The 21,626-nt window shown below is 39.4% G+C and overlaps 2 protein-coding genes across 2 annotated transcripts in view; one reads left to right on the top strand and one right to left on the bottom strand.

The window, feature by feature from the left end:
* Positions 1–8,750, top strand: part of pgm5 (phosphoglucomutase 5) — a 29,792-nt gene extending 21,042 nt beyond the window's left edge. Inside the window, exons 10-11 of the mRNA XM_086314663.1 lie at positions 3,033–3,170; positions 8,464–8,750. Coding sequence (XP_086170789.1) covers positions 3,033–3,170; positions 8,464–8,553 — 228 coding nt within the window. The 3' untranslated portion in view covers positions 8,554–8,750. The remainder of the gene's footprint in view (positions 1–3,032; positions 3,171–8,463) is intronic.
* A 1,242-nt stretch (positions 8,751–9,992) lies between these two features.
* Positions 9,993–12,447, bottom strand: LOC147317573 (transmembrane protein 252-like). Its single transcript, XM_086312934.1, has 2 exons — positions 12,103–12,447; positions 9,993–11,863 (listed from the first exon to the last, which is right to left on the bottom strand). The coding sequence occupies exons 1-2, from the start codon at positions 12,372–12,374 to the stop codon at positions 11,605–11,607; spliced, it is 531 nt and encodes a 176-aa protein (XP_086169060.1). The 5' UTR covers positions 12,375–12,447; the 3' UTR covers positions 9,993–11,604.
* Positions 12,448–21,626: the final 9,179 nt, after the last annotated feature.

Genomic DNA, 21,626 nt, shown 5'->3' with positions numbered 1-21,626 from the left:
AAGATGACAGCTCATTAAAAGAATGACTTTGATTGTATCTTTAGCTAAGGCTGGCTGTGGCTGTATCTCTTAAGATAGCTATAGAATTAGCAGTGTCTTGATGGCTTTTTGACTGTAAGTGCCTCAGAGTGTGGAAAGCAGGGCTGTAGTAACACAAATGTTTTTGTTCTAAGATGTCCGCTGTTAGGCACACGTTTCAAGCACTTACACTCGGGAGAGTGTAGATAGACAGACTTTTTAAGATCAAGTCTGATCTACAGTTCTGTGTAAAGGCATTGTCTTTATTTTATTATTTTATCTTTTTTTTGTTTTTTATCTTTTATCTTTTTTTTTTTTTATCTTTTTAAAAAGTGGTTTTGTGCAATAGATCTTTATTATTTTCATGCTTTGTCTTGAAAAACAGATGATTTTTTTCCCCATTTGTTTAGTCGAATCTATTAAGAAATGCCACAGTTTCATAGGCATGAAATCATAATTTTGCACTTACAAGGTGATTCTAAAAGGACTATTAGAAACTTGACATATTTCATCCTTAAAAAGCCAGACCGTGTTCTTAAAAAAATCTGAGGAAAATAGATAAATGGAGGAACAAAGAAGAACTGCCAGGCGTGAAAATGATCTACAGCAGATAAACAGTATCTGAAGATCACATCCTTAAGAAATAGGCAGAAATTCTGACAAAGGACCTTAGAGGGTCATTCGATCCTTAAGCTGATGCATCTGCTGTTCACTGAAGCCTCATCAGAAATGGTCTCAGTGGAAGGATGGCTGGGAAGAAGCCATCTTTAAAGAAAGGAAGCAAGGAGAAAAGACTGAGATAAATTACATGAGAATTTGATTGAAAATTAGTGGCAACAGGGATTATAGAGTGATGGATACAAATTTTTGGTTCACATTGTTGTCAGTGGAGGTCAGAGAGGTAAGAGGTAAACAGTGAGTGTCTATACCCACCTGTAAAACATGGTGGACGCTCTGTCATGGTTTCAGGCTGTAATTCAGTGAGTGGTGTTGAGGATCTTGTCAAAACTGATGGGATTATGAATACACAAAAGTACTATAAGATTCTGATTTACCGTGTAATGCCAGGAAGAAGGCATCAGTTTAGCAACAGCTTGACTTTTCGGCACTGATCTCAAAGACACTTCCTATGCAGGATAGAAAAACAGATAGTGGAACACTGTCAGTCATGGATTGGCCTCCTCAGAGTCTCAACAATACTAAAGGTCATCTTGACAAAGAGCAGAACAAAAGGCAGCCAGCATCAAAATAAGAGGGCTGATGTCCCTCAACAAGTCTAGGGAACTATTCCTGAAGACTACTCGGTTTCGTTCACTATTACTTGCCCTTATATTATAGCCCATATGGCCCTGGCAATATGGTAATGTATGCTGATTTATCGCATTGGAACTGACAACAGGACATCCTAACTTCACTGAACTGTTTCAATAACTACAATAGACATATGAGGCGAAGGTAAATTTAAAAAACCCTAATGTGTTTATAAGAAGCAGTTGATTACGATGGTCAGTGCTGACTCGTGTAGATATTCTCTGCTGCAGCTCATTTCATGTGTGAAATCAAAATGCAAATGAAGAGCCATGACTTGTTTCCCCTCTTGTGTTAGTGGGACTTTATTGCTCTGTGCTTTCTTTCCCCACATTTCCACACCAACATTAATCCATGAATAATTCCACACAGTTGCAGAGGAACAGCAGTTGGCATGGATGCTGGAAGGTGGGAGGGAGGCTCAGACAAAGACCTCTCCAAAATCTCTAAGCACCTTTAGGCTGGTAGATGAACAAATGGATTGATAGATGAATAAAGATGAACACACATGCACGACACACATGAGTTATGGCTGGTATGTGCTCCACTCGGGGCCTCTGAGCTCTGCATTGGCAAGTGTTTTTAACAAGCATTAGTCAGCCTTCTGATAACTGCCACTCTATTGTTAGTGAGTTGACAGACTCACAGATAGAGAGACAGACAGCTGGACGGACGTCTCTGATTATCGCCGTCTCTCTTCACCTGGACTCTGGCATTTTATCCTTCATTCCCAGAGTGGTTCAGATATTTCCATTTAGTACTGCGTTCTGTAAACAATAATGCTGAGCCACAGTTAACTAATAGGCTCACAGCCATTTGTCTGAGACTGGCTGCTTTGGAACTGGGACAGTGCATCCACTTGACTTTTACTACTATACAAAACTTTTGTTTACTATAGTTGCAATAACATTTGTCAGTATCGAGACATCTAGTACAGCTTAACGCCTGAGGTGGGGATACTTTGACAATACAGTTTGGAGTCCTGTTTTTTCTCATAACATGTTGCCGTCACCTCCCTTGAACTCTTGTACTCTAATCGAATAATGAAGGAGAGACTGTGGAATTCAGGACAGATAAGCGCTGTTACAGATGCATTAGTCGAAAAGTTTCTTCCTTACGTCAGTCAGCAGGAGATATATTTGATTGGTCCCAATGCAGTGATATCCTGGGATTAAGTTTGAAGAGTCACACACAGAGTTCAGTTATGAACCTTAGTGAGAATGTTATCTGCTGTAAGAGTCAGGAGATTCTTGGAAAGTGCAGCTGTAGTTATAACCTTATGCAACTTTATAGCCAACATCATTAGGAATGTGAGTGCGCTGCATGCATCAAGAGTACAGTTTGAATCATGCGCCAACAAAACACACAGTAACAGTGACATCTAGCGGATGTTTGCCTTTACTGCATCACTAATTACAGGACTGAATGTTTTAACAGAGGTCTGATGATACAAGATTTGTACTTTTGTGTGCTGTAAAGTCACACTGAATTTGTGCATTCAAATGATTTTTGATTTTTTTATCCTATCCACTCAAATACATGACCATTTATTTGTCTTTTACTTTTAGCCATTTACTTGTGTTTAAAAAAATATGTTTATATAATTTTTAATATTTAAAAGAGAAAGAGAATAGTAAGTTAATGAAAAAGTAGACAAAAGTCAATTGATAAAAATTAAGAAAACAATTTTTTTTTTTTGTTTCCAGGGTTTGAGGATTATCTTTAATGATGCGTCCCGCCTGGTGTTTCGAATGAGCGGGAGCGGCGGAGGGATGGGGTCCACCATTCGCATTTATGCTGAGAGCTTTGAGAGAGACCCGGAGAGACACAACAGAGAGACACAGGTACGCAGATGGGTTTGATGGTGTTTATGTACCTTCTTTTTGTGACATTTGTGCTTATATCAATTACTTCTCACCTTTCAGTGGAAAAATCCTGTCCTAAATCCCTTCAGGAATGGCATCTAGCCAAGGTTGAACATTTGAACCTCTTTGTCTGGCTCTGGGGCCTTTCTGTGTTTTAGTTTCCCTCTGGGTTCAATAAAGGTGCATGTGAGGTTAATTGTCCGAAGACATGGATGAGAGAATGTGTGCTTGTCTCTCTGTGTTTTCCCCTGAGATAGACTGTGACTATCCCAGGGTGTACCCACCTCTTTCCCCATGACAGCCAGGATGGGCTCCACCCAAATCACGATCCAAAGAAAATAGAGGACTGTATAGAAGTACTATCCTTATCTTGAACTATGGTGTGGCCATTTGTTTGCCATTTGTAAATTCTTCCAACATTATTAATTTAGCATTATTATGTCATCTTTAGCCAGTTTTACCACCGCAGGAAAGCTTTGTTGGCACACAGTAGCAGAAATGATGCTTCATAATGAGCTTTTTCAACATATTAAATGCATGATATGTATCTGTGTGATACACAGGAGATATTCTATCATTTGAATGTTTAAAAACTTTAATTATATACATATATACTCCTAAACTACTACTTAAGTCTGTGATTTAGCAAACATAAAATTAAATCGATTGTGGTTCAAGAGTTGGCAGTTTGTCTTGTAATCGGAAGGTTGCCGGTTCGAGCCCTGGCTCCGACAGTCTCGGCCATGGTGTCCTTGGGCAAGACACTTCACCCGTTGCCTACTGGTGGTGGTCAGAGGGCCCGGTGGCGCCCGCCAGTGTCCGGCAGCCTCGCCTCTGTCAGTGCGCCCCAGGGCGGCTGTGGCTACAATGTAGCTTGCCATCACCAGTGTGTGAATGTGTGCATGAATGGGTGGATAACTGAATGTGTAAAGCGCTTTTGGGGTCCTTCGGGACTAGTAAAGCGCTATACAAATACAGGCCATTTACCATTTAAATAAAGTCCAAACTTATGTATGCAAGTAAGCATAATAACATAGATTAAATATATGCACAAGATGAATGGAGTAATATACAGTCATTGTTGGTACAGAATTTAAATAAGCAATAACCACAGCCTCTGTTTTATCCCAAATTGGGATAAAACAGAGGCTGTGAAATTCATCTTATTTCCAGTTGACATCATGTCTTTAAGCAACAAAGACTTGGATGCGGGAATTAGATGACTTCCAGGAGGAGGAGGAGGAAATTTAACAGGGATGTAAAGGAAAAATATTTGTGCTGCAGAGAGGAACAAGTGGAACCCCAAAAATAGGAATGAAAAGAGTCCATATTTATCTGGGTCCCTTAAAACCTTTAACATAATTATGAAGCAGTCGTTCCAAAACTTGTGACGTTTATAGCAGAAATAAAACCTATGGCTCAGATTGCAAGAGGAATAATGTTGGAATATGTTATCTAGAAGTTGAGAAACAGACTCTATTTAATATCTTAAACCTAGCACACGGTGTACCATTGATCAGTCAGCCTGATTACAAGCGCCTGCTCCCAGGCAGTTTTGTTTTTGAGTATTCAGGGCCGCGACTTTTAATTGAGTCTAAAGGCCAGAAGACGGTTCGACGGCTGTTCAGCAGGGAACAGGGGAAAACACTCCTGCTGCAGTTTATTTACTAATTGTTTACATGTTACTTCTGACATACTGTAATTCACTACATATTAGCAGAGTAAATACTCTGTAGTGATAAAATGTCTAAGGGTTTCATCACTTGTTGTCTTGAGCTCACGTCTTCAGACAATAATTGATGAAGTATGGTTAAATTTTGATCCGAGGTTTATGTCAGGCTGAGCAGTTAAAAAAAAGAGGATACAGCATGTACTGTGGTTGTATTGTGATTATGTATTATAACTTTCATTCAAACTGTTAGATGACTGGCCTGTAGACTTTGGAGTGTTTAACAATGAAAGCTTGTTGTGTGGCTATGGATGTTTGGGATAGGTAGTGTACTTTAAACACTCCCGGGAGTTATAAAGATGCCTTCGCAATTTAGAGTGGTGTGTGTGTGTGTGTGTGTGTGTGTGTGTGTGTGTGTGTGTGTGTGCGTTCAGATTAACGACATTTCAATTCTGACTTTGCCACATAAAAAAAGCAAAGAAAAGCAACAAAGTGTGTATTTGAGAATTACTTTTTAGTCTTTTATTATTAAAATGCAGGTGCGGTAATTCAAAACGTATAGGGCAGCATGAAGTTATGTCCCAATGTTACATCCCCCTTTTTATTCATGAAAACAGAAAATCCTCCTCGCTAAACTGCTGTTACGATAAGCATACCTGAACTGTGATTTAGCTGCTGTGTTTATTCAGCCAATAAAAATGTGTTATTTGTGGCATTGCACTGAACCCTCGGATTATCCATCATTAGATCATAAATTCAACATCTAATCATTCTGGCCCTTACCCAGCGCGCATGAATTATCAGAGACGACATACATGATTGCACGCCATGCTTACTCAGCTAGATTAGAGGGACAGATTTTATATACAAGATTCTCAGCCAAGCTAAAAAAAAGCCACATGTTTGTGTGCAGCCTTAGTAAAATCTGTGCTTTCAGTGTAATACATGTTTTTTTGCATGTAGCAGTTTTGGGATGAGAATATCATACAATGTAGAGTGTTGTGGAAAAGTCTTGAGATCACCAGAAAATGGTAAATAGATTTAGTGATGTACTTATAATTTCTTCAGGAATAGTTCTCCAGGCATCTTGAAGGACACTTTAAACTCTCTTTTGGATGTTGGCTGGTTTTTCTTTTGTTCTTTGTCAATAATATTGAAGTTCAGGCTCTGGGGAGGCCAGTCCATGACTGATTGTGTTTTACTGTGTGTTTATCTATCCACATATGTTTTTACCGGACTGGGAGTATATGTCAGATCAATGTCATGCTGAAAAATGCATTTGTTGTCTATCAGTTGCTTTCCACATGGTACTATGTGATAGATTAAAATCTTTCTGTACTTTCCTGCATTTATAATTCCATGCATTTTGACAAGATCTGGCTGAAATTCAGTGTGTAATTTGGCATACCTCAGCCTTTTCTCCCTGTTTCCCTTCCTTAACAATGGCTTCTTGACAGCCACTCTTCCACTGAGACCATTTCTGATGAGGGTTCAGTGAGCAGTAGATGGATCAGCTGAAGGCTCAGATGCATCTCTCAGGTCCTTGCTGGATTTTTGTAAAGACAAGGTTTGGCTACTTTCAACCAAAATATAAAGAAATGAGGGGTGTCTCAAGACTTTTGCACGGCCCTGTACATGTCTGTTGTTTTCCATCACACAATACTGTTCAAGGTTCAAGGTCCAAGGTTCAAGGTTCAAGGTTCTTTATTTGTCACATGCATAGTTATGCAAGTATAACACACAGTGAAATGTAGCCTGACACGCTCCTCGACATGTGCAAAAATGGGGGCAGAACATTATATATATATATAGTATATACATTGGGTGAATGTGCAGTAGTAGCAGCAAGCAGGTGAATTCTGTACATTAATATGAATAGACATCTGACTATTTTACAGGATAGACAATATAAACATATTTAAAATTAAAGGAATTTGAAATGTACATTGTGCCTTGGTTTAGACTCTAAACCAGGACTCTCTTCCAGACACTCTAAACTTTAGAGTGTCTGGAAGAGAGTCCTGTCTCAGTCAATTATAGATGATGTGAGAGGGCGGGTGTGTGTGTTTAGGGCACGGATGGCTTGGGGATAGAAGCTCCTCTTGAGTCTCTCTGTCCTTGCCCGGAAGATGCGGAACCTTCTACCAGATTGCAGAAGTTGGAACAGTTTGTTGCCAGGATGGGACGGGTCCTTCAGTATCTGCGCTGCTCTAGTCCGGCATCTCCTGGTGTAGGTGTCCTGAAGCGGGGGGAGAACAATCCTGCAGCAGCGTTCTGCTGTACGGATCACTCTCTGGAGAGCTTTTTGGTCCTTCACACAGCTGTTCCCAAACCACGATGTCATGTTCTGTGTGAGGATGCTCTCCACAGCGCCTGTATAGAAAATCCTGAGGATCTTTGGAGAGACCCTGAACTTCCTCAGTTGTCGTAGGTGATACAGGCACTGCCTAGCCTTTTTGGTCTGGACCTGAATGTGGGCAGCCCATGTCAGGTCTGAGGAGATGTGGACACCAAGATACTTGAAGGACTGCACCCTCTCCACTGGAGCTCCATTGATGATAATGGGCTTGTAGTCTCTGTGCTGACCCCTTCTGAAGTCCACCACCAGCTCCTTGGTCTTGCCGACGTTCAGCTGGAGGTGGTTGTCCTGGCACCACGATGCCAGATTCTTCACTTCATCCATGTAGGCCGCCTCATCGTTGTTGGAGATGGCACCCAACACCACTGTGTCGTCAGCAAACTTCACAATGGTGTTGGAGCCATGGGTGGCCACACAGTCTGAAGTGTAGAGGGAGTAGAGCAGTGGCGAGAGGACACATCCCTGAGGTGCTCCTGTGTTGATGGTGATGCTGTTAGAGACGCATCTACCCACCCTCACCACCTGAGTTCTGCCAGTGGGGAAGTCCAACACCCATGCACACAGACGGCTGTTAAGTCCCAGATCCCTGAGCTTTGTGAACAGTCTGCAGGGCACTATTGTGTTAAACGCTGAACTGTAATCAACAAACATAGTTACCCTGTTTCTTGTCCACGTGGCTGAGAGTGGTGTGTAGGACGTGGGCGATGGCATCCTCTGTGGATCTGTTGGATCTGTAGGCGAACTGCAGCGGATCTGTGGTGTCTGGGATGGAGGAGGAGATGATGTTCTTCAGCAGCCTCAAACACCTTCATTACTACTGCTGTGCAGTAAAGGGTTCAAATTAACACTGACCCAACAGCAAACCTGTTAGTCATAATGTCAAGTTTGTGGGATGTTGTCATTATTTGTTGTCTCATGCTCACTTTGTATGCATTTTCTAAATGTAAAAATAAAAAAGAACCAGTTGAATAACCAAGTTAAAGCTCCTATAAAATCCCCTTAATGCGGATGTTGAAACAGTTTTAAAGGTCTAGACTTACGTAAGTCTAACTTGGTTATCTGCTCTGGAATCTGTTAACACGTGATGTCTATAAGTATAATGTGCCAACCTCGCACAGAAAAACTGACCAAAAAGCTCACGAAATTCTCAAGAACTCGACAGTAACTTAGTGTGAATGTGAAAGATTTAAAGGTCTGATTGAGTTTCGAAGCTCTGCCTTCAGCTCTCTTTGCTTTGTCTTCAGGTGGTGCTGGGTCCTCTCATTGCCATTGCCCTGAAGATCTCTAACATTCACGAGAGGACAGGACGCCGTGGCCCAAATGTAATCACATGAGCAAGTGAAAAAAACAAACCAACCAAAAAACACTCACACTCATATGCAAACACATGAAAAATATCCTCAAAGCACCTGTTACTTTCTTGGTTTCATCTTTAAAATATCTCTGTAGTTTCAGCCTCATTTTTCATTTCTTTTTTGACTCAGATGCTTACCGCTGACATTTGTCTCTCAAAAATAAAGTTAAAGTCGCATACAGTGTTCTCTGTTCTTTATTGACGACTACCATTTAGTGGATCAACGTGGCAGGCGTAATTATTGTTGTGGATAAATAATGAAAAAAGGTCGACAGCGAACAGATTATGAGCGTGCAAACTCACATTTCAGATTGCTCGAACCTATCACAGCATGTTTTCAACTATTTGACCTTTTAAAAATCTGAACACTTTAGTTAACCTTCTGTTTAAACTTTAAAACAAAATTAAATATTAATTTGCATGTATGAGTTGAAATTTGCATCATATTTGCCTAAACCGAGGCTAGTACTGCACCATAATACATACAGTATAAAGGCATACTGTGGTATAAATATGTGTTAACTTTATTAAAGCCATAAAATTAAAACATATTTCTTCTATGAATACTTGATAAGTAACCACAGTCATATTTCAAACCTACATAAGTTAAAAAGAAAAATGTACTCTCAACAGAGTTTTAGCTTTTATTCTTTAATTTAGGATTTGAAAATGTTGTATGATCATGTTTGAATTCATTATTTCTTTTTTTTTTTTAATCCAAATAAAATATTTGTGTGTAATTCTTGTCCTTTTCATTTAGTCAGATGGCTTTAAGGACAAAAAGAAAAAAACAGACTTAGTGAAATATGTTGCCCTTGGGTGTTTTGTTGTGCTGACACCATATATCAGGAGGTGTATGAATGCACGCTCTTTCGAGGAAAGAGCGTGCTTTTAAGCATAAAGTGTGTTGAAGTTGTTGTGTTGAGACAAAAAAATGAAGAAGGCTGATCTTTATATGGCCTGAATGAGACACGCAGAACTCATAAACAGCCTGATTGCTGTCTTTATCAGTTGAGGATATGCCAGTGGATATCCGTAAGGATGTGTTCACTCAGCCAGCCAGACATTACCAGCCAGCCATAGCAGGTTATTGCCCCATACAACAGTTTTATAGCATCAGGTGTTATTTCATAAGCTGGACGGGGATAGGGGGCACTTTATCAACTTTAGACAAGTTGCTAAAAACACAATTTAGTTAAAATTGTTTAAGCTTTAGCATATTATAGCCAAAAGCATGATTAGAAAAAAAAAATACCATCAAAAAATACCACCAATAGTGTAATTTAAAAAATGGCAGCAACCACTCTTTTCCTCTTTATATTGTGTATAAAAATGGGTTAGCTGCAATGCTGCTGTTTGTGCTCGACCGGCCTTTTTATTGGGATAAAGTGCGCCGTCAGTTGTAGTCTTCATGTGTTGAAATACTTTATTAGGACATCTTATAGTGTCATACACAGAAAGCATGTGCACATTCAGCAAAGGCAGAAAACATGTAACAGTCAGACAGTATTTTCAGTCACAGTATATTGTTAGGTCACACTAGTTACATAGTTACAAGTCACATTAATGTACTCAAAAGATCAGACAATAATTTACAGTGCTAAATAATAATTTGTTAGGTCACCTGTCATATAAACAAAAATATTTCAAAAAACTTGTTTAAAACTAAAAATGATAGTTTTATTTATTAGGCAGGTCTTCAACTTTGAGCTGGCACGCTGGACTTCTCTGAGAAGTCCAAAATATTTTTTTATTCAGAAATACAAGAAAAAGAACTGTAATTTGGCATCTTAATTTTAAAAAAAGTTCTTTAATATTAAATTTTTGTAAAAGAGCAAATTTTACAATTTATGGATAACAGCAAAAATTAATTTCAAAATTAAAAATACAACTTTGATTAAAGTGCGTGCACACACTGGTAGCTTAACTTGCAGAAACATAAAAAATGGTCTGGGTAATTACAAACGCTATTCATTAAGGAAGCTGTGGCATAAACCTTACATTGGGTAATGGCATAGTAAATTTGTTAAAGACTGCAAATTAAAAACCACTCATCAATGCACTCTCCATTTTCTGTCCATCTCTGCAAGATGATCTTGCAATCAGCAGATTAGACCACTTCATCCATTTTTTTTTTAAAAAGACAGCAAAAAGTGGATGAAAGACTTTAAATTAATGCGTCTTATAAGAAATTCATATGAAATGCAAAAATTTTGTAGTGTAAAAAGTGTAAAAGTAGCCATGTTGTTCAGTGTTTCATCTACACGTTCCAATACTGTTAACTGAAAAGAGGTTTTCAGAATTTCTGTGAATAGCCCAGCTGAATAAAGGTTAAATAAGAACTTCTGATTAACAAACAGCAAATATTCATATAAATTATGGTGCACTGAGATTCAGAGGTAATTGATAACTCAATGTTATTCTGTTTGCAATAGGCAGGGCATTTGTTACTCACTGTAGTGTAAATATTGTTAGAAATGTAATAAAGACATTTTATTTCCATGAACAAACAGACGATAAAGACAGTGAGCTTACCCGTTTGCTATGCTGAGTAAAGCTGATTCAACTCTGACAATATATCAGGCTTCAAAGATTAACCTTTAAAAACTAGTTTATGCATTTTCTAATGCATAAATCATCCAACACAGCAGTGGTTGAATGAAGTGCAGATAAAAGTAAGTTCTCCTTGTTAAATGAAACCTCGTCCACCTGGAGTAATACAACCATGCTTATCGGTCACACCAAATAATTTTTGCAGCTTAAAACTGGGGCTCATTCTGGCCGTACCCGTGTAAAGACCCTCAGGCCTGTTAGACGACGGATGACAGACACTAGGTTGTAGATTCATGGCAGAAAGATGATGTCAGCACATCTCTGCTGTCCATCTTTTGGCACTTGAGCGATCCAGTGACATAAAAACATTTCCAGTTGTTCTGGAACTTTCTCACTCAGCTTGGTGTGGAAGTCATTCACTTCTGCAATCTGCATTCCTTTTTTTCTCTCAACCAGTCAGGCAAAAACTGTTCTTCCCTCAGTGTCCAGACAAGCGCTCCCTCAGCTCCTCTGCATCCATATGTCCCTGCTGAATACTTTCAACTTCACTGTATGGTGGAGGTTGCTCCCAGCTAAACCTGCAGTCTGGGGCCTCTGGGCTGTCCTGGCTGTACAACGGAGGAGCCAGGCTCATCAGCATGTCTGTGCTATCGACTATGACCATAAACCCAGGAGACGCATCAGGGCAGACTTGACTTTCTTGGGAATCTTCATATGAAGGAGGAAAAGAGCTCAGTCTGTAAGGGAAAATAGATAGATAGATAGATAGATAGATAGATAGATAGATATTTGGTGTATTGTTTCATATATACAAACTAAGAATTGAGATATTTAATATATTTAATATAGGGGCTAATGTTATATGTACAATCATATGTACAATTTCTACTCAAAGAATTTTTATGGTACACAAACATTTTTTTCTGCATTTGTTTTTTGCATTGAATGCACACCTCTTACGAAAACACAGATTTACCTTTCAATAGTGAAGACCTGGATGTGTCGCTCGCGTCCAATTCTCTCGGTCTTTATGCCTGAGCAGAGGCCCCAGCAGACCCCAATGACCATAGCCAGGAGGCCACAGCCAATCATGATATACACAAAAATGACCCTCAGAGCCTTCTCATGCACGTTCTCCTGGGACACCAGGTAGATCCCGGTACACATCAACACAAGTCCCACAGAAGGCAGAAGAAAACAAAATAAGGACAACAACTGCTTCTTCACATTCATGGTCACTTGTTGCATTTTACTGCAGTCCTCTTTGTCTATTCTGTCCTGTGATTGAAAGACGCTCTTTCACAAGTAGCAATGAAGTATCTCTTCGGTACCTTTCAGGATGACATGAGTGTAGCCTTGCCAGTAGTAGAAAAATCCTGACTACGTTTGAGTACTGAACTGTAGCAGAGACTGTCAGCCTGCTAAAGCTGCCCTGCCTCTTCAGACATACGGGGAAGGGCCTGCCCTCCTCTCGGTTGTATATTAACACAGTATTATTCTAAGGTCAGAAGAATTAGAGCGATACTGCAAGGCAGACACACAGCCAGAGGATCGTCTTTTAGCTGAGCTCTGAAAAGACAACAACCAAAGCTTATTAGACAGGTATCAGCAGCGCATGTAGACAGGCTTGATTGGAGGAGAAGATGAAGACTCAGTGGTTACCTATTATGTAAAAATCTGAGTCACGAAGATGTGTAATGGTATAAACAAAAAAGAAAATGAAAAGCTACTTTTGTTCTTCTGAAACACCAGATAAAATAGTCCCAGCAAAATATCACAAAATAAAAGGAAGTCAAAGACAACAACAACCCTGTTTCTGAAACATTTTAAGGCTTTATAAGCTTAAGAAGGTTGTAAACCACTGATTTTCACTAGAACATAATGCATGTGCACACTTAGCACTTAGCAAACGTTCTAAAAAATATGATATATAAATACAAGTTAATTCTTCATAATTATCACATAATTATTGACTAACTAAGAGGTAGTGGATACAGCAGTTATTTCCTGATCCCTTTACATAGTCTACAAGTAAAAATGCACACAAAAAAGGACAGTACTCCTTCATATATTCTGCCTTTCTAAGTGCAGTGGCAGTTTTAAGTACCATTCTTAAGTTTATACCCCGCATGTATAGCATCAAGGACATTATTTAAAATGCCTGAAACACAAATACTGCTTAACTTTAAATGTTTTGGCTTAGTAAATATAGTTTTTTGTTTTTAAAAAATTACTATTTAACCTGCTCAATATTGGAGCCAAAAAATACTGGATACAGGCCAGTAGTTTAAGTGTTCTTTTTTGTTTTACTGTTTTGAACAAATGTAACAGTGGAATGAAACTGAAGAAAAAAAAGCTGTCTTTTAATAAAAATAAAGGTGGTTATAAAACCGACTCCATTTCGCGAAACTGATTTGTTTTACACACACATAAAAATAAAAAAGGTAATTTTCCAATAAACCTGCAGACCTGTTTTGCTTAACTGGAGAACTGATTCACATACTGAATATTCGTCACTCATGCGTCCGTGCTTGTTCCATGTCACTCAATACGTATTCATCTTTTATGTTTTTCCTCTCGTACCTCTTAAATCTGCTACTGGATAGATTGTATCCTTGAATTCTCTGTGTGTACTTTGGCCTTGTTGCTGACAACATCCTATAATGTTTAAGCCTATTATAAGAAAATGAAAGTATTAATTCACATTCTGTCACATAAAGAGGAATAACAAACTCTGTCTATCTTTACAGTTTCTACTGACGCAAAGGCTTCTTTCTCTGAAAACAAATCTGTTCAAATTTGTGCAAATGCTTACATCCACAGCAGCTTTGCATGTTTTAAATGTGCAAAAATTTCAGAGGTAAGAGGTAAAGAGAGTTTAATGTTTTGTTATGTGACATTCATGGCTGCCTCTCCTTTCTGTTTGTCCCTTAGCATTGCACTTTGCCCTTGTTTATTTGTCATCATCATCATGAGTCACCTATTTATAAAAGGCATATGAGCTACTCTTGAATGATATTATGAATGAGAGCTGTCCACCCCCCTTCTAATTCTTATGAATGCAGCAGTCATCAGATTTCTTATTTACACTTTCAGAGTGTAATGGTTTTATGGACCTTATCAGAGCGTCTTATCAGTGTGGCGTTAACTCCCTCAGTTTAATGTGAATCTAGAGCAGGGGTGGGCAATCTCAGTCCACGAGGGCCGGTGTCCCTGCAGGTTGTAGATGTGTCCTCGAACCAACACAGCTGATTTAAATGGCTAAATTAGCTCCTGAACATGTCCTGAAGTTCTCCAGAGGCCTCGTAACGAACTAATCATGTGATTCAGATGTGTTGACCCAAGGTGAGATCTGCAGGGACACCGGCCCTCGTGGACTGAGATTGCCCACCCCTGATCTAGAGCTTGCACCACAGCCATGTTTTTGCAACAACTTGTTTGTATGTGACGATCGTGTCATGTATCAGCTTGTTAGTATGCTGGAATTAGAAAGTGATTAGCATGCACAGTGACTCCTATGAATCAGTAACAGGAATTCAGAATCCTGACACAGGGCCCGGCGCCCTGTGAGATTTCAAACTGAGGTATTTTTAGCAGCACAGAAACTTTACTCTGACCACTTTGGCTGAATTTGGAGATGACGACTAAAAAAAAAAAAAGAGTGTTTACCTCTCACACTATTGCAAATTGGCATGACCGATAGTATGAATAGGCTGACCTGCAAGACATAAATGACACGCAATTTGCCGTCTGTACATAGCAGACAGCCGGGAAATAATCAGGAACAAGTGCTGCTGTGTGTAATTTTCATCTGGGAATGCACCATTGCCCATGGGGATTTCAGTGTCTGTGCCATTACAACGGCTTGACTGTAGGTGAGAAATAATATCTCAGTGTACCTCCAACTTTCTTCTTCTGTGTGTGTACAGTGACACGAAAAGGTATTTGCTCTCTTTCTGATTTCCTAGTTAGTTTTTTCCCCCTATTCCTCACATTTAGAAAAAATAACCCGAGTAAATACATTACACAGTTTTTAAATGATGATTTCATTTATTATGGAAAAAACAATGCTCACCACCATGGGAAAACTGATCATGCTAACCATGCCAGCAAGAACTGCAATCAAGTGTTTGTGATAACTGGCAATGAGTCTTTCAGATCACTGTGGAGGATTTTTTGGCCCACTCTTCTTTGCAGAATTGTTTTAATTCAGCCACATTGGAGGGTTTTCGAGCACGAATGTCCGATCTGGGTTTCAGATCATTGTCCATTGGTCTTTCGGGATTTTCTGGTAGGGAGCAGAATTCATGGTTCCATCAACTATAGAAAGTCATCCTCAAGCAGCAAAGCAGGCTCAGTCCGTCACACTACCCCCACCATGTTTTCTACTGTTGGCATGATGTTGTTTTTATGAAACGCTGTGTTAGTTTAACGTCAGATGTAACGGGACTCAAACCTTCCAAAAAGTTAAGCTTTTGTCTCGTCAGTCCACAATACGTTTTTCTTAAAGTCTTCCCCTTAAAAAAATAGATCACCATTTAAAAGCTGCATTTTGTATTTATTTAAAACTAAAAAATCAGGCAGGGGGCAAATGCTTTTTCACAGCACAATAACACCAACACAGTGTAACAGCTGTTTTGTTGCAAGGGCCCCTATCATTAACTGATTAGCTGATATTATCTGTTGTCATATTATGGCGGTTCCATGGTAACTACAGTAGCTTTTCACACATTCAGTTATCATTGATCCCTGTACCATTAACTTACAGTCGTATACGCAGCTATCTCTTTCACATGACTGTAAACATTCAGTTCACCCACATTTAAAGAAAGCCTACAGTACTTATCATTTATAATATACTTTCAGAACAGTAATTGAATGAAGGTTAATCCTAAAACAAAATTTATTCAGAAGACCTTTAGTAGTCATTTGTGGAGCTGCAACAAAATTCCTCAAAAAGATAATCTTTTTGATGCAGATCAAATAATATCACATCAGTGTCCGTCCTCTCCACCTATACTCCTATAGGTGGAGAGGACGGACACTGATGTGATATTATTTGATCTGATGACTTCAAAGGTCAAGGGAACTAAGTTATATCATTTTCATACTTATCAGGAAATTCAGTGATCCTTTCCAACCCTATACTGAAGCCTCTGTTTTTGTTGTTTCTTCCCTCCTCACCTTTTTGGTCACATACTAGAATTCCCACTGTTGATATTTTCCTTCAGTGCTCTCTTTTCTCTTTTTCTGCACTCTGATGCAGTTAAATGTACTGCATGTTTCTCATTTTAGCAGAGTGGTGGTATAACGAAGAACTGAACTGAGTAGTAAAGTTTGTCAAATACAGAGTAAATAAATATAGTTACATTTCATCACATCAAGAGATTTTAGATATGCAAATATCTGATAAACCTCTCTCTCACACACACAGACACACACACACACACAAGCACACACACCTTCTTTTAGATCTCATTATTGAGTGATAATAATAGACAGCGAGACAGAGAGCCATTAGTTGTGAGGGAAGGACTGAAGGGCCGGTTATTAATCAGATGGACTCTGATGAGGACCTGCCATCCCCTGTCATTAATCAGGGTCACGCTGCACACTCAGCAGTACACAACTGCGCTTTTTATACAGTTATTCGCTCAATCAATAATGTTATTATCAATAATAAGACTGTTTTGATGACCCTCTTGAAATACAAGAGGGTAGTTTATGCATACACAAAAAAAGGTGTGTACGAGATTGACAGTTTGTTGTAGACCAGTACCACAACAAGCCCACTGGGGGCACTGCTGTATTATTCTCTATTACCAGAGCCTGTGGCTACAGAGTGAAATCCCCGCAGCTCTGCTTGGTAATCTCAGGATAAAGAAAGGTTTGAAATAAATACATAAAAAAATCCCTTTCATCTACAAAAACAAATCTCATGGGTTCGTCATGTGGAGCAAATGTATGTCTTATTCCTTTAGTCACATATGTAACTTTAATATGACCCAGCTTGAAGCAGGATGAAGGCTCCAGCCTGCCTGTTTTCAATAACCATGTTGATGCTCTATCACACTGGGGATTGTGGCTAAATTTCTTTGCTATTTTGTCACAGATTATAAATCTCAGCGCAAAGTTAACGTCTTTACACTGTGAAACCATGCACTTCACTCTTTAGGGATGATGTAATTTTATCCTGTAGAAGATGCACGAAAGGAAAAAGTGAGCTAAAAGCTTCTTCTTAAGAAAATAGGACAAAAAGTGGGGGAAATGGGGGAAGTAAAAAAAGGTAGGAAGGGAGGAGAGGAAGGTTTGAAGCTTTTTAAGTGACTCTTTTGCTTCTCTTTTAATGTCGGTCCTCAGCTGTTACACTGTGCTCTTAACCTGTAGTGTTTCACTGCTCTTTCCTGGAGTAACTGTATAAACCCGCACAGTAGTCTGAACCAGCCAAGGCAGGAGGGGATCAATGAGGAGATCGATAGGGTCCCTGAGAGTCCTAATAGCCCTGTTACTGCTCCCTGACTCCCTGCCTGACTGCCCGATATAGCAGCATGCTGGGAGGTGAGAAGTGTGTGTTTCTGTATATGTGTGTGTGTGTGTGGCATCCAGATCTTGTCTACCACCCCCTGTTGAGTCTGTACTTACACTTAGGACATGATATAACACAACAAGTTCTGTAATTGTGCCCATCGGTGGAGCTGATGGCTTTGTATGTGCTGGCTTTCTGCCTTGTAAGCTACAAGAAAGTAGTGCAATACAATAAATGCCATTCACACAAAAACAAAAAACTCTACGTTTGTGGTGTAACTATATCAGTTTTCAGGTATCTGTATTTTATTTTATGGGCCACTTTTCCAATCCCAGTACAGTCTCCTAAAGATTATATTATTGCAATGTATCCTATTTATAAAACAAAAAATGTGATGTGAATGTCAAGACCTTTATCCATGAGACTGTGTGCATCAGATTGCAGGCCTTTAATTAGTATTTCTTTTTTGCTGTAACCAAATCCTTTCACATAAATTTCAAAATGTGTACATTTACGTCTCTGTTACTGGCAAAAACATTTGGTCCCTGAATGTAATCCAGTCTTGCAGATGAGTCCAATAAAGACGCTCTTATTTGGCAGCATGCTTGGATTTCATACATGTTTGTCAGTTCACTTGGTTTGGGTGGTGCTTCTCAGCCACAGAAAACAGCTGCTCGGTAAAGAGTTTCTAAGGTCTGAAAGATTATGTCTTGATGTATGCTTTAGAAGCTTGATGTGTGGAGGCTCAAAGATATACACTGTAGACAGGAAGGGCCTGATGAAACATGTTACTGAGTTGCACGATGGGAATTGCTGGGCCAGCTGTTTTGAAGCATGACTCATACTACTGACTAAAAGTTTGGAGATCTTCATCTCTGCCGTATTGATTTTGACCATTCTGTTTTATTATCTGTCTCTGGTGAGATTACAAAACTTTATAGCAGTATTTGCTGGAGGACCCCTTCAAAGATCAGGTCTGGTGTTATTATTTCTTGCTGTCAACAAGTTTTCCGAAAAGACTGAAGCCAGCAATGTCCAACTCTCTGTACTTTCTGGCTTCTCCGACTCCTCTGTTCAACTGATCCCTGCGGTTCCTATTAAAATCTTTAACACTGGTTCAGTAATCTCTTACAAAAAAAAAATCCTTTAGTTTTAAGATTTTGTTTTCCAAGATGAGCAAATAATACATTTTCACATGGAATTAGCTGACACTTTATTAGGTAGACCTGTACAGCTGCTGATTAAGAAAAATAGCCAGTCACAGGGCAGCAAGTTAGCCATGCAGACACAGTTAAGACGACCTGAGGATGGTAGAGGAAGAGAGGTGATCCAAGTGAGTTGGATTTTCCTACACAGCCATCTCTAAGGTTTATCGAGAAAAACCTGACAACTGACAAGAAGGCAACAGTAACTCAAATAACCACTCGTTAAAAGCTATGCAGAAGAGCATCTCTGAATGTAAAACTCATCAAACCTTGAAGCAGATGAGCTACAGCAGCAGAGGACCACAACCAGTGCTGGTCTTTGATTTATTAGACTACCAGTACAAAGATCCACCAAACCAATCTGTCCAGCTCCATGGTGAGTGAATCAGTTTGCTTTTAATAGGTATTGGATGTTTCTGGTACAGAAAAAGTACACTTTAGATACACAGTTAAGTTTGAAGAAAAAGCAAATATTTTCATCCTCCTGTTTTGTTTTGTTTTTTAGGATTTTTTTTACTCTTTTTATAGTTTGCTGCCTTTCATAGTGTAATATGATGGCTATTTATATGACATACATTAACTTTATAAACTCGACCCACAACATCTGGCAAAATTAGAAACCTGCTGAAGCAATACAATATTATTCATTCAAATTTATGGCCATTTGGGGGCTTTCTCTTGCAGTTCTCTTAAACTGCACTAATACCAATTTATTCTCATAAATGGAAAGAACCTAATGGTTGAAACACAAGATTGTTTGCGACTTTGATGTGTAATGCTATTACAGATCTGATTATGTCTGCAGCTTCAAGCCAAATGACACATTTCCAGCTGGATAACACAATTCAGAAAAAGTTGGGATGCTGTGTAAAATCTGAATAGAGGGCCATGTTTACCACTGTTTGGCATTTCCTCAACTTTTAACAATAGTCTGTAAACATCTGGGAACTGAGGAGGCAGCTGCAATGCCTCATGTTTGTCTAATATAGTCCTGCGATTTCTTGGTTAGTTCTGGTCTGTAGGCACTCTAGTTCAACACCTGGATTCTTCTACCAAAAAAGCCATTCTATTAAACTAGATGCAGCATTAATATTACAGCTTTGTCTTGCTAAAATATGCAAGGCCGAGGTCACACAGAGATTTCTCCAGATTCTCTGAATCTTTTATTTACTGTAGATGATGAGATATTCAAACTCTTTGCAATTTGTAGAAGGTGTTACACCATTTTTTGCTGATTGGTGAACCTCTGAACCATTTTTACTTCTGAGAAACTCTTGCTCTTATTATACCTGCTTAATTTTAGTACAACTTACTTTTCCAGTCTGGTCCTAACTTTCCTATAATGAGTTGCTGCCATCACACTTAAAATGAGTTAATATTTTGCCTCTGTCAGTGCGCCCCAGGGCAGCTGTGGCTACAATGTAGCTTGCCATCACCAGTGTGTGAATGTGTGTGTGAATGGGTGGATGACTGGATATGTAAAGCGCTTTGGGGTCCTTAGGGACTAGTAAAGCGCTATATAAATACAGGCCATTTACCATTTACCATTTTTCATGAAAATCTCCCAGTTTAAACACTTGATGTTTTCAGTGTTCTAAATAAGAGTTTATGACATTTGCAAATCACTGCGTTCTATTTTTATCTATATTTTACCCAGCATCTCAACATTTTCAGAATTGGGCTTGTAACTCTACTTCTGGCTCCGCCTGGTGTGCATTTGCATCCACAGAGGTTTCACTAGAGCAGAAGAATTTGTTTCTCTGTCTCTGATATTACAGAAAGATATCTGTAAGGCAAAACTTTTGCAAAACCCCTGAGAAATACTTCTGATTTGCAGCCTAGATGATGAAGTGTGCTGCAGTGTATGTGTCATCCAGTCCTTGTCTGTTACCCCCCTCTGTGCCTGCACTGATATTTACACCAAGATTCAGCACAGGTTCTCTCAGCGCGCCCACTCGAAAATGACTTGTGAAAAAGTGGAGTATATCAAGACTGCTGCTATCTGAACACCCTGCTGATTTCTCAGATTATCGAGCTTCACACTGGCAACTAAGTTGTGGTACTAAACATCTGCAGTGACACTGTTGGTGAGGAGAGGAACAATATCAACAGGAGTCCAAACTAAGTGTTTTATACAGTGCAAAATTCCAGGATTTTGTCATTTGCAAACTCAATGAGAGTGAGCATTTAGTTTAGTACCATGATTTCTTTGCAGCTGGGTCATTGCTGCATTTTCCCCTAAACATCAAAACCAGATGGAAGGAAAATAAGTATGTGGAAGCTGCTGCTTCTTGGGAAAATGCTCTACAAAATGCAGGCTGCACGCCCAAATACTACATTGCAGATAGTTACAATTGAGGTGCTGTGTATCTTTTGAAGAGCATGCGGTCTAAGTCAGTCAAAGGACTCGGAACAACAGGAGGTGGGTTTCCACTTTAGCATCAGAAGGAATATCCTCTTATTTAAAGTTATGTGGTGATCAGTAATTAAACCTACAGAATATATACAGCATGGCATCCCACACCCGCAGCAGGCGATGTGTCTCTGCAGCCCATTATAGCTCTCCACAAATAAACCCAGTGAGCCCAGTCGCACACCACATACATCACATACTGTGAATGTAGAGATCTAAAGTTCAAAGATTCGCAGTGGAGTCATGTTGGAGGCAGATGTTGCGCTATATATCCAGGGTTCCCTATATTACGTTCCTCCTGGGTAAGCCAAGAAGATGATAAGGCCAGGGCCGTCCTGCATAGGCCGGGGGGAGAG

The sequence above is a fragment of the Aulonocara sp. 'chitande type north' Nkhata Bay genome, linkage group LG12, assembly GCF_057382095.1.
Source record: "Aulonocara sp. 'chitande type north' Nkhata Bay isolate Kocher_YH1m ecotype deep benthic linkage group LG12, A_spYH_male_GT1.1, whole genome shotgun sequence".
Classification (NCBI taxonomy): domain Eukaryota; kingdom Metazoa; phylum Chordata; class Actinopteri; order Cichliformes; family Cichlidae; genus Aulonocara; species Aulonocara sp. 'chitande type north' Nkhata Bay.
The sequence above is the reverse complement of the archived record's forward strand: the minus strand, read 5'-3'. Positions and strand labels throughout refer to the sequence as shown.